Genomic DNA, 14,072 nt, shown 5'->3' on the forward strand with positions numbered 1-14,072 from the left:
ACCTTAGTCACTTCTCAAAGCTTATTTTTAAGGATGCTATAGTTTGAATACAGACAATATCTGGCCCAAAATGTGAACAGTGTCAGGGCTGGGAAACTGCTTTTGACTATGTTGTTTTTATAGTAGCAAAATTTCAAACAAAAATAAACCAAACCAAACAAAAAGATGAGAAGCAACTTCAAGAGTGATAATTTGCTCAAATGGAAAAATGTCCTGGTAGGCAACTTGAGACTTATGCTATAAGTGTACAATCCAGGTACTTTCTACAACTAGAGGCTATTTTGCCTTGAGAATCAGTAACTCTTGGTACTTGTGTCCTTCCGCCATCAGTTCTAGTCATTCTTGTTCCAAGAACCTATTTCTTGTAATTTTCAAAATTCTGTATACTCCTGGAATTTAGTCTTGATTTGATAGAGTTCAAACTGTCTGCCCTATTTATTATGTTTAAGGGGTCCCAGTTGAGGACATGGACCTTGAAAGGAGTTTGAGTCTGAAGGCTCTCATCAACCAGTCAACAGCTATGGGACTCTGGAAACAATGTTGACTTCTCTAAGCTTCTGACAGGGTGAAAGCTACAGCACAACATTCATCATGCTGCCTTTGAGGACTGAGTGAGTCAAGGCATGCATACCCTTCCACAGAACCTGACACCTGAGAATTCCAGTGCTGCCAGATGCTTCCTGTGTGCTTTTTACCAAGTCCCCTATACCTTTGTGTCCTTAGTTTTCCCACCAGCAAAGTAGGAAAGATAACAGGTAGCTTAGCTTGCATAGTTCTTATGAGGATTACTACATTAATATAGAGAAAGTATCAAGAATTGAGTAGTTCCTTCCATTATCTTGAGGGACACATTTCAAGTCCCCAGTAGATATCTGAAATCACACACCTACTACCAACTCCTACGTAGGATGATTTTGCTATGCATACATACCTATGAAGTGTTCAAATTACAAATTAGGCAAAGCCAGAGCTTATAAACAATGCCTAATAATAAAATACAACAAATGGAACAATGTACTATAATTAAAGTTATTTGAAACTTGTGAGTTATTTGTTTCTAGAATTTTCCACTTAATATTTTTGGGTCCTGGTTGATCTGGGTGTCTGAAACCACAAAACATGAAACCACAAATAAAGGGAACTGTTATATACCCAACTTAGAGAAAAATTTAGGTAATCTAAACAGAAGTTATTATTTTTGTTTTTACTTTACTATTTTTATTATAATTTAAAATAAGGACAATTTTATCATTTCTTAGGAGAACAAGTTGTTTTTTCTTGAATGAAAAGTTAACATGGATATGCAAGATCAGAACTACCATGACATGAAATATAGATTTGTGCAAGAGCCAATGTCAATTAACACCAAGGGTGCAAGTTCCAGATATACTTTAGGACAAACATTCACACTTGAGAAAACAAAGAACCTTAGGTTTTTGTCTAGGAATGCAGAAACCTGGAGCTTTGTGATCTGTGACCTATGACCTCAATCCAACTTATTTTCCTATTGTGGGGAATACTTCCCACCAGGTGCGTCTTTGATTTCCATTCTCACAACCTTCAAGAAAAATGGAAAAATGTAGATGTTTAAATTTGGTGCTGAGTCACCTTCTGTATTAGAGAAGTGACTCTAAATTTAGATATGTAAGTTTCCAGTGAAATCACTTTCCTGGCTGCTGTGGCCATGGGTGCAATGACAAACTGTAGGTATAAATACCTATGGATGGAAAGCCTCCATCCCATTCCCAGTCCAGACTCAGTGAGCAGCCATGAAGACCTTCATTCTCCTTGCTCTCCTGGGAGCTGCTGGTGAGTCTTTTTAATGAACAATCAGCAGGTGTTGATCCTCTGTGTGAGATTGCCTTGTGCTCAGGACAGCAACTATGAATGCTGGATGCAGGCTTTGTACTCAGGAAGGGTGAAATATCTAAACAGCAGGGTCAGGCATACAGGTTTAGGGATATTGACATTTGATTTTCCCTGCAAAGGTTATGGTCATCAGGACAGGTTCAAATAAACAGCATAGAAAAGCTAAACTTGTCCTGGAAATCCTGGCAAATTCTATGAAGAATGAGAGATAGGGAAAGAAGAGTCTACGTGAAAGGAGTACACATCTTGACCTGGGAATTTGGAATTAACAACTGAAACTAATTTATGCCTCTTGAAAAGGTTGTGAATGCCAAAGGTTGGGTCTCCTGGATACTAAAGAGCTAGTTGTTACCTGAGATCTAACAGGCAAAGGTATTTATTTATTATTTTCAAGAATAAAAACTTTAGGTATTTTTTGTTACAACTTTCCTAAAGATATCTCCACATGTCCTTAAATCATGAAAAAAAAAACCAAATGACTGTTTCTATTTTGATTCCAGTAATTTTTATACTACTAAAAAGTAATACTATTTTTTCCTAAATTGGGTTGATTTAAATTTGATACATGTAGTTTCATGTTTGGAAACTTCTCTCCTAACCTCATTTTAAAATATTAGAAAAATAGAGCTCATATAATAGAATCACAGACATTTGGAATGGTAAGAAATCTTGACAAATCAATGTGCCACACTAGAATATGCCAGAGACATTGGCAAATATTACAAAGATAAATGAGTTAAGGGCAGTGTGGGGGAGGGGAAACATAATGTTCTGTCAGACGATTTAATGGAAATTTAGCCTTGAACCAAGGAGATAAATTGAAAGAATAAAAGTACACAACTCTTTATTTCCTTCCAGACCATAATATTCTCAGGTGGCTTCTAAAAGTTTCTTTCTGTTACTTTATGGAGAAAGCTATCCAATACCAATACCCCATCCACCAGCACAGACATATACCAACAAAATTCCTAGAGAGATTTCTACCTATTTCCATGTCTGGGTTGCAGGGTTTTGAGTAAAAAGCACTCCTTATGGTGGTCAGGCATGTACTGTGTAAAAAGTATGTGTGTGTGTGTGTGTGTGTGTGTGTGTGTGTGTGTGTGAGAGAGAGAGAGAGAGAGAGAAAGCAACACATAAGAACATGAAACCATGAAACGTCAAATTTAAAGCATAAATTTAAACACTAGATGCTAATTAATAGTAAAATTACAAGCATTAAGTGGTAAAGATAGGAAATATTTTTTAAAATACATACCTTGAATTTCCTTATTCTGTTTCATTGTGACAATAAAAAATTGCCATCTCTTTTCTGGTTAATCTGCAAAAACTTCATGGTGGCGTAGAAATTGCAAGATGGATCTGTTTAAAAGTTCTCAACTTTTTCCTGTCAGTTGCACTTCCCATTGATGGCGATGATGACAAGATTGTGGGGGGCTACACCTGTGAGAAGAATTCCCTGCCCTACCAGGTGTCCCTCAACATTGGCTTCCACAACTGTGGTGGCTCCCTCATCAGTGACCAGTGGGTACTGTCGGCAGCTCACTGCTACAGGCCTTAAGTGACCAATGCTCAAATGCTGTTCTCTAAGATCAATTCATTCTATGGGACCACCAGAGCACAATGGGGCAAACCACAGTGTGATGTCTGGGGGGCAAAGCTTTCAGATCCAGGTTCAGTTTCAGAAGCATCATGTCATTATCCACGTTATATTTCAAATAGTTGGGGTGTGGGATGATTGGCTGCATCAATGAATAGCTCATGACCCTCATTGACATTGACCCCAATTATACCCTCAAGTATTGTGTGATGCAATACTTGTGAGAGACAGTTTCATGCTGCAATGCCCTTATTGTCTTTGATGAGGGGAAACAGTGGCAGATGAATTATCCCCAGAATTAGCTTAAGAATATGAGTCAGTACAGTCCTACCCATCATCACTTAACAAAAGAAATGGTGTGTGGAGATAATAAAATGCATGTATGCCCCGAGAAACATTAAAATTGCATAATTCTTTCCATTCTCTAAGTATTCTGTTATAATTCTCACTCTTGTCTCATCGCCCTCCTATACTCAGTGACACTAACTGGTGGAGAAGTGGCAGGTGTTGGTTAATCTCCACCAATCTCCTTTTCATCTCCAAATATGTTATTGGGTCATTTGGTTTCTATTCCTATACCTTAATGTTTTAACAAGATGATGGATTGTGATTAGTTATTAGCAGTGAAACTTACCTAAGGAATTCTCTGACCTGCTCCACATCTTGGACCTTGAGTACAAGATTGCCCATGTGACTGAGAGTTTGAAGAGAATGGTACTTGGGTTTGGGCTCATGATTAGGGGATCAGAAGAAGGAGAAGTTCTTGTTCATACTTAGGAAACTTTTAATTCTTAACACCAGGAACATTCAGGTGCGTCTGGGAGAACACAACATCAATGTCATTGAGGGTGATGAGCAATTCATTGATGCCGTCAAGATCATCCCACACCCCAACTTTTCAAAAGATACTGCGGATAATGACATCATGCTTCTGAAACTGAAATCACCTGCTACCATCAGCTCTCGTGTATCCACTATCTCTCTGCCAAGATCCTGTCCAACTGTGGGGACTGAGTGTCTTGTGTCTGGCTGGGGCAACACACTGAGCTCTGGAGGTAAATGTCACCATGAACACAGGTACAAAGTCTCAGAACACCAGAGGCAAATACACATGTAGAATTATTATTATTTTTTTTTCAAGCTGCCAAGCTTTATTTATATCAATAGTTTACTTTAGGTCATTGACGTCATTAGTACATATACTTCATTGTATTATTAGGCAGATTACAGATTTAGCAACATTTGCAGATTATTCCTCAGTTACATACTAAGTTGAAATGTGTAAAGTTAGGAGCTTTGTGCAGCTCTCAAGAGAGTCCATTGTATAAAATTACTGTTATGTGGACAAGTTTAGGCTCAGTGAAACACTGTAGTTGTCTAACAAAAGAGTTCATGTAGAATTATTTAATCCAAATTTTAACAGAAGTTATTATTGGAAATAAGCAGTCTTAGAGTACACTATTTAAGTGGGAAAGATTTATTTCCTGAGGGCATGCAGAACACACAACAGACATGAAGTTGTTATAAGAGGTAACTGTATTTAATTAAGTGTGTGTAATGATATACAGAGAACTAGACCTGTGGAGGGAAACAGGGGCTGAGGGTTTTGCTACTGCCTGAAGTGTACACCCACTTTACAAAACAGTCCCTGGACTTGCGATCTTGCCCACCAATGTTATGGTTAGAGCAGGAAGAACTTGTTGATTATAACTAAAAAATTCTCCCAAGTTAGAAGTCATTGGCAACTGGGATAACAGTGGGAACATCCTGAAAGACAGGATGTGCGGTGGGAAAAAAAATTTTTTTTTCAGCCACGTTGTGAGTAATCTTCCGTTTGCACTGTTTCACTCAGCAGTCAAATATCCTGATCTTCTGCAGTGCCTGGATGCCCCAGTGCTCTCTGACACTGCTTGCCATAAGGCCTACCCAGGCATGATCACTAGCAACATGTTCTGCCTGGGCTTCCTGGAAGGGGGAAAGGACTCCTGCCAGGTGAGTGTCTGCTACTCTGCCTCTGTCCAGCTCTGTCTCACTCTCCTTCTCCATCAAATATTTTTTTTTCCTTTTCTGAAATATAGAATACTGTAAAACTGACCCCAGGAATGATTGTGAGAAGTGAGCAATATCATTAAGACAACTACAAGTTTTCTTTCTGTGCTATTGATATGAATATTAAGGAAAAATAGATGAAAAGAAGATGATGCATAACCCTGATATCCAGACACCCTTCTGAGTGGTATCTGGTGGAATGGAATAGCTGTTAAGAGGAGCAGGGCTGGTGGGATGGCATTCAATCTCTTCAGTCCTCACCTTTGCTTGAGCCTATGGAGCTATTACAGAAATAGGAGGGGCTACAGAAAAAGAGGAATAATGGGTATAATGAGATTGAGGGTTGGATTTCCAGGGGTAGAGAAGGTGTTCCATGGAGGATCAGCAGTCTGCAATAATGGCCCAAGGATAAAGACAGAAGCCTGTGCAGCCCATTCTGCCCCCTGGACATGGACATGAGCTCTGATTTTCTTTTCCTTCTTCTTCAGTGTGACTCTGGTGGCCCTGTGGCCTGCAATGGAGAGCTCCAGGGCATTGTCTCCTGGGGCACTGGCTGTGCTCTGAAGGGCAAACCTGGAGTCTACACCAAGGTCTGCAAATACTTGGACTGGATTCAGGAGACCATCGCTGCCAGCTAAACACCTTTATGTCTTCATGATCCAATGCTGCTAATGAACTTCTCCCTTCTTCTATGCCTGAAATCAATATCTCAATAAAGCCATTTTGCTGCATACTACATCTGCCCAAGAATGGTCCTTGCTTTGGTTTTGATGAGCTTTCTCCTGACAGTTGCTACCAAGTAAGAAGGTTAATAGACCACTTGCTTTTTTATGGATAGGACACAATTTGAAGTTTTTTTAGTCCTTCATCAAACCTAATAAATTTTAACTTATCAATCACCTACTATGCAGCAGACTCTGTGGGTAGCATTGCAGATACACAAGTAAAGAAGAGATCATTGCTAATACTTTATTTTTTAAAAAATAATTACCAGTTTTATTATTAACATATTACATGTATTTTGTTTGGAAATTCAACTATAGTATGCATTTGGTCATGCATTGGTCTTGATAGATCAAGAGTTCATAGATGACAACACTAAAGTATCAAGAGTTAAAATCAATTGCCAAAGTCATCAAAATACTTCAGAGTAAAGTTTCAATGAAACCCAAATGGTCCCTAATCACAGTGCATCACTGATTCTGTGACAGGTGTTCTGCATTTTATTCTTCAAACCATCTAAACCTCAGGATAAAGGACATATCTAGCTGCAGATCTTCCAAGGATCCACCTACATATATGTTCCCATTCTCCAAGATCTTGTTTTCTGGCTGGAAGATCATTGCTATAGCAGGCATGGCCTCTGGAGACTATCTCAGCCCACTCCCACCACCCGTGTCTCTTCAAGTCCAACCCCAGATTAGGTACTAATTTCAACCAGAGGCCATAGAAAGTACAAATTTGGATAAATTTGTAGAAAATAGATGTATTACCCTAGGTCTTAAAGGTCATCTAGAGGTATGATCTGTCCCCCTCAGCCCTCCCTGAGAGTGTACCCACACACTCTGCCTTGGTTCCTCTCCAGCTCTTCTCCAGATCTTCCTCTTCCCATGGATCATCCAGAGAAGGTTCACAGTGGAAGCTTCCAGACAGGATACCCATGCAGATGTATTGGAAGGACTCACTAAGCCCTGAGCACAAGCACATTGGAGTACATGGAGCAGGACTGAAGGGGGAAATGCAGCCTCAGAGAGAGGTGAAGAGAGCACTGGTTCTCGGGGTGCCTTACACACCACATGCTGTTTCTCACAGTTCTGAGGGCTGGTGAGGAACGCCCAAGGCATGTCTGCGGGGAGCCAGCTTCCTAGTTTGCTGATGTACTGTTTTATTCAGGTTTTTTACTAAGGACCAGAACAGAACAACTGTAGAGGAGGAAAGGTTTATTTAAGGGCTCATGGTTTCAGAGGTCTTAGTTTATAGAAGGCTGGCTCCACTCCTTGGGGCTCCAAGTGAACCTAACATCATGGTGGAAAAGTGTGGCAGAGGGAAGCTGCTCACATGATGACCAGGAAGCAGAGAGACAGGTCTCCACTTGCCAGATACAAAAATATACCCTAAAGCCACATCACCAATTCCCACCTCCTCCAGCACACCCTACCTCCTCAGTTACCATTCAGTTAATTCCTGTTAGGAGATTAATTTACTGATTGGGTTAAGACCCTCACAACCTAATTATTTCTCCTCGGAATCTGCTTACAGAATCTCACATGTGAGCTTTTGAGGGACACCTCGCATCCAAACCTAACTATATCCTCAGCCTCCTGTCAAATCCAAGAACCCTTCCTGGTGGCTCCATCCCCTGGACCTTATCTAAACCTTATTACTTCACAAGAGTTCTACCCTCCAATGCTAACTATTTGGAGGCTAAAATCAACATAGGAATTCAGGACGACACAAACAAGTAGTCTATAATAGACATCTCAAGAGAGGTAGTACAGGAAGAAACCTGTGCTCATCAGTGCACATCAGAACAGACACCCTTCTTTTTAGTATATTGTTGATCCTTGCTTCATTGAATCCAAGTACTTGATAGCCAAATGTTTATGACTGTTTAACTGAATTAAGATAGGATTGCTGCCAAAGAATAAGGGGATATTTAAATGGCGAGAACAATCTTCACCAGAATAATCAGATATGTTTATGAAAAATCAGATACAACTCAAATAAAGTTTAATAGTGTGTTGACTAAATAAATATGCCTTTTGTTTCCATGTGAAAATGTATAGGTATTCTGTTCATTAATCAAGCATGTACTCTTCAAATACTTCCTAGGTGCCTATAAATTACTGGCTTTGATTTATACACTGTATGTATAAATACATACAGTGCAGACACATCCACTGCCTTCCTGGTGGATACAGGCTGATGGGTAAGCAGACAGGAAGTCAGTAGAATGTGAGGGTGATCCCGGCAGATGCTGTGAGGAGGACACTGGATAACGAGACATGTGCCTGGAAAGTACAGGCCTTCTTCAAAAGCAAAATCAAAGAAAAACAGCAAAGACCCATGCAATTTAACCTAACGAGCAATTCAGTAGTGTAGAGGAGATTACTGAAACATACTGATTACAAATAAATGGCTAATTCATGATTCAGTAATATCCAGAGAGGCGTGGCGTCTTTGTAGCACATAATGAGGAAATGTGAAGAGGTCAAAAGCTGAGACTGGGGGCAACTGGCTGTGGACTAGGCTTTTTATTGCTGTATCTAATTATTTTAAGAGAAGAATTCTTTTATCTCTTGCTTCTGGAAATTTGGAGAGTATAAATCAAATCTCAATTTCATGATTATAACATTTTATAGCTATGTAAATTAGTGTCCTACTAGTACTTCAAAGCTTATTTACTTATGTAAAAATTTCATATATATATGAATAATATATATATGAATAATATATACACACACACACACACACGTGAATATATCTCCATTGGACAAAGTTACTTTGCTTCAACTGGGTATTTTCTAAAATCTAGTTGTTAGTTCTCTCATTACCAAGCAATAATCCTCAACATGTTCTAACAATCAGTTGAATCAAGAAAATTTATTTTAATTAGACAAATATAAGCCTCTTTTCCCTGAGATCTTACTGAATTTATCATTTTAATGCAACCATTGTTAACTTTTGAGAAGTAACTTGTATTTAAAATGTGTTTTTAAATGTAAATACTATTTTCTTATTATTTTAGTTTCTTGTTTTAAATTCAATAAAGAATATCAATCTGTTGAAAGTAAAAGAATTCAAAATTCTTTAGTCTTAGAGATACTCATTAGTTCTTAATAGCACCGTTCATTCACATTCAATGTCTATCCTATCTAAGGCTATGGGGTTATCAAAGCTCTTGAAATAATCTCAGTGTTCAATGGTCCCTTTGTTTCTCCATATTTTTTTTTACGAGTTCTAAGCTTCCACAGAATAAGCAACTCATTTTTTTTCTCCACTAACTGATGTAGTATTCTCACCTGAGGCACAACAGATGCCTTCAAGAAAACTAATCTGTTGGTTATGTGTGTGTGTGTGTGTGTGAGTGTGTGTGTGTGTATTTCCACACATGAAAATAACCAACTTACAGAGCTGATTGTATTAGAGTTTGAATACAAATAGTTTTGTGTTGTGATTATTTCTCATAACATTCATGCTCTGTATCTATAGGAAGAAATAAAAGGTTATAAAACAAAAGGTCGTGCACTCTAGGAATCACAGGATGTGCCATGCTGGTGTGTGCCCTTGTCATCTGACTTCACTTCCTTGTGGACAGGCTGAGCTGACTTCTGAGGAACTGCTCATCCAGGTTCTGCACTTGCGCTGTGCTTGGCCACTTCTCCCCCGGGAGGAAAAGCTCACACATGATGGAAGACAATTGCTCCAACAGGACCCCATCAGCTGTGTAGTCACCAGGATTTTCAACGTCCTCCTCACACGTTTCATCTCTTAACGATCAAACTTTTGAACTTAAAAACTGCAGTTTTAAAATCATAACCCTTGTGGGGCCTGGTGGCCCTCCCCTATAATCCCAGCTACTCAGGAAGCTGATGGGGGCAGGAGGATCCTGATCCTGGCCAGCCCTGGCAGCATAGTGAGATCCTGTCTCAAAATGAAAAATAAAAAGCACAGGAATATAGCTCAGTGGTGGAGCATCTCTGGGCTTTATCCCCAGGACCACCAGAAATAAAAATAATAAAATCAATAACTAACCCTCTCCTTAATCTCCTAAAGTTCTTTTTGATTTATTGTTCTTGTTTCCCTGTTAAGATTGTTCATTCTTAGAAAGGAGAGGCGCCAAATAGTGCCATATCTAGGAAAAATAAACTGGATTTAGTGTAGTTTAATCAATTTCCTTTATTTTTATAATTGCTTTACATATATTTTTTTAATCCTTATTTCAAGATTAAAATGTTTTTTTTTGTTATTAGCTGAGTAATTTGACCCCCTTCCTCCAATCATAATCATCAACATTTTTGTTGAATCTACACTTTCATAAGCTACTGGCATAGAAGAGTTTCACCCTCCCAAGTGAGAGATAATTATATGTGTTTTACTGTGTAGGCTGTGCAATCTGAAGGTGAGATCTAATTGGTGAGAACAGTGATTCTTTAAAAAGAGGAAAGTAGATATATAAAGGAGAAAAAGAGGTAAGAAAGGAAAAGACTAAGGAAGACACTTTTAAAAATCATAAAGACAGGGGCTGGGGTTGTGGCTCAGTGGTAGAGCACTTGCCTCACATGTGTGAGGCACTGGGTTCAATTCTCAGCATCACGTATAAATAAATGAATAAAATAAAGGTCCACCAACATTAAAAATTTTTTAAAAATCATAAAGATGGATCTTTATAAACATCCAGCTGTATGATATACAATATGAATTCTCTTCTTCAATTTCCCAAGGACTGTCTAGAATAATTTTTTCTACTTTGTTTCAAAGTTGAATCTGGTTTGGAGAATGAGATAGAATAATGTGTAGATGAGCCCCAAGACCAACATGGGATGAAAGGTGAGGTTTTCCATAAGAAGCCGGCCATGTCCAAGGTAAGGAGAACCAGCAGGCTGGTAGGAGCACAGTTGCTACAGGATACCAAGACAAGGGCCTTTGTTCAACTGAAAACTAGTTTTCTGTAGCTCTGGGTGCCTCCAAAATATTTTCTTCAAATACCGTATCATCCAACATCCAGACAAGAAATAGAAACTACATCAGCAGAATAAAGAAGAAACTTTTTAATATAAAGAACTATTGATTTTTTTTTCACATAGAATGGGACAAAGCAAAAAAAAAACAGCTTTGGAATGCCTGACGTGTGAAGAGTGGACAACTCTGAATGAAATTCTGGTGTTTTATTATTATTGCTTCATTTTGGAGTTCTTTTTTGTGAATTTTTCCCAATAAACAGGTGTTAGGTTTTATGAAAGATAATACTGGTTGTCAATGAAATTTCCAGGATGTTTAGTTCACAAAGTCATCACTATTTTATAAACAAACCCCTTGACACTAATCTCTAGGGATAAAACCAAATGACCATGAGCAGAGCATGCAGCAGCTCTGGAGACTTCCTGGGCTCACCTGTCCCATCCTTATCCTCCTGTAATTTCTCATAGTCTCACGTTGGTCACAGGATGTCCCAAGTGAAACAGAATTGCAGGGAGTAATGCACTTTCCCCAAAAGAGACGCACAGTGGGCTGGGGAGACCATAAATGCACAAAGGCTCAAGGATTCTCAATTCCTGACCCCAGGATAAATATTATTTTAATATTTATCCTCACAGGAGGAACCAAGTTTTAGGATGGTGCTGAAACCAAAGCAAACAACTCTAAGAACTGGAAACATATTGAAGGTTTTTGTTTGTTTGTTTGCCTTCTTGTTACAATACTCAAGAATAATTTCTCACTTTTGCAGAGGTGAGAAATGGAATAGTAACAATTGGTAACAAATAGTAAGTATGTTCTAGGTACTACACATTATGCTTAAGAAATTAAAATAATATTTATCCTCACAGTGATTGTGTGAAAATATACACTAATATTCTTCCCATTAGAAAATCGAGGCTTAACAAGATTAAATGTTTTTCTCAGGATAAGACAGCTAGTAAGTCCATAGGAACTGAACCCCAGTTGGACTCCAGAGCCCATTTCCTCATTGTTATGTAAAGACACATTGAACTCCGAGAAATATTTAGGGATAGCCTAAGACTATTTTAAGTATTAAGATAAAATGGCATCCAGAAGATCTTGAAAATATGGGGATCCTAAAGTCACACTTATTTCATTTAATCAACATTTGTTTATAGGACATTTACTACTTAATACCAGGCACCCTGGCAACCCTTCTCCAGATGACCTTGAGATTTCCCCCACCCCCGCCACTCGCCATCATATCACCACTTCCCAGAATTGCCCCTCCAATGTGGAATGGAGAAAACACAAAGATGATGAAAAATGGATATTAGGACTAAATACCATAATATCTTAGGCAGTGAAATTTCTTTTGAGACCCTCTAGATCGAGGGGGACTTTTTATAGGAAACCTCCTCACTCAAGTAGAATCACCACCCTTAAGAAAACCCACTTTGGTCCCCACCATTAAAAATGGAGTAGAGTTGGAAGTGATTTGCCACATGTTCTGATTATTGATGTCTGCTTTATAAAGGACCTCAGATTTACGAGTAAAGTAACAGCCATCATTGATTATTATTGTAGTTTCTGACTCGAGGGTCTGACTGGGCTTAACTCTGCAGTTCTTGCTTGGGGTCACTCATTTATAGTCAGTTGGTGGCTGGGCATGGAGCCACCTCAAAGGCTTCCTCACTCACATCTGGTAGTTGATGCTGCCTGTCAGTTGGCCAGAGCACTTATGCCTGCCTCTCCACGAGGCTTCCATATGGGACATTCTAGGCTTCCTTATAGTGTAGTGTCTGGAGTCCAAGAATATGTTCCTCAAAATAAGATGGTCAGATAGACACGAAATAGTGTAAAAAAATGATGCCAGTCTACATTCCAGGGGGAACGAATTAGACTTTACCTTTTGTAGGGAAAAGGTACACCACATCATCTGATACCCAAAAAGAAATCTCTTGGAGATTTAGTTGTGCTAGTTGAGGTCACAATTGAGTGACTCTGAATGAAATGTTATATGGGGACTCATGAATAGGATGGTAATTACAGGACCTCATGTCCCTTAAGTGTATGTGCCCTCTTACTTCTCCACACAGTGAATTGTTGTTCTCTAGCCTGTTTTTTTTTTCTCTTAGAAAAGTAAGAAAACATATTTTAAAAGTGAGAAAATTGACTGAAGTTGCCCTCATATTTTCATCGATGAGGACTTGAGAGAGAGGACCAGATTGAGAACAGGTAGAGAGATGGGTTTCACAGTGTAAGATATTAACAAAAATGCTCAGTTCTCCTGTGGTGGCTTAAAAACAGACAAAGGTATCTGTCTTAATATTGGGGCTTATTGGGAACAGGAATGGTAGCTGGCCAAGACAGGAGGAAAACAAAAAAAAATAAGGACCCAAGGTAGGCCCCAACAATGTAGCAGGAACGAAGCTCTGGTAGGAGAGTCCATGTGCTATAGGTAATTAAAAACACTCACAGTGTGATTTCTGATGTTTTATGAAAGTATGTTCTGAAGTCTGAGTCAGAGTTTCCCTTAATATATCCAAATCCTCAGCGAGTCTGAAACCCACTACAGCATGAGGTTAGTGGTAAATTGATAAATGAAGTTGAGATAGATGTTTTCATGTGATGGGAGAAACCAGAATGAAGATAACTAAATAAATTGACAGCAATAAGTTCAGTCCTATCAGATAAATCTTTGGAAAGGGCGGAGAGGTACTGGGTTTCCTAAAATGTCATGAGTGGAGGGCTTAAGCTGCGTGATTATGAACAAGATTTTTAAACTTAGAGCTTCAGCATATTTTAGAAAATGAGTATCAATGACACTTAACTTATAGGCCATTATAAAGGATAAGTGAGTTCACACATATAGGACATGTGACACATGGTAAAA

General features: G+C 38.8%; 1 protein-coding gene across 1 annotated transcript; it reads left to right on the forward strand.

Moving 5' to 3' along the window:
* Nucleotides 1-1,769: 1,769 nt before the first annotated feature.
* LOC114080699 (cationic trypsin-3-like) lies at nt 1,770-6,251 on the forward strand. Its single transcript, XM_071607343.1, has 5 exons — nt 1,770-1,809; nt 3,261-3,420; nt 4,268-4,521; nt 5,322-5,458; nt 6,004-6,251. Exons 1-5 carry the CDS (start codon nt 1,770-1,772, stop codon nt 6,151-6,153), a joined length of 741 nt encoding a protein of 246 aa, XP_071463444.1. The 3' UTR covers nt 6,154-6,251.
* The last annotated feature ends 7,821 nt before the right edge of the window (nt 6,252-14,072 follow it).

The sequence above is a fragment of the Marmota flaviventris genome, chromosome 1 (assembly GCF_047511675.1).
Source record: "Marmota flaviventris isolate mMarFla1 chromosome 1, mMarFla1.hap1, whole genome shotgun sequence".
In the NCBI taxonomy this organism is placed as follows: Eukaryota; Metazoa; Chordata; class Mammalia; order Rodentia; family Sciuridae; genus Marmota; species Marmota flaviventris.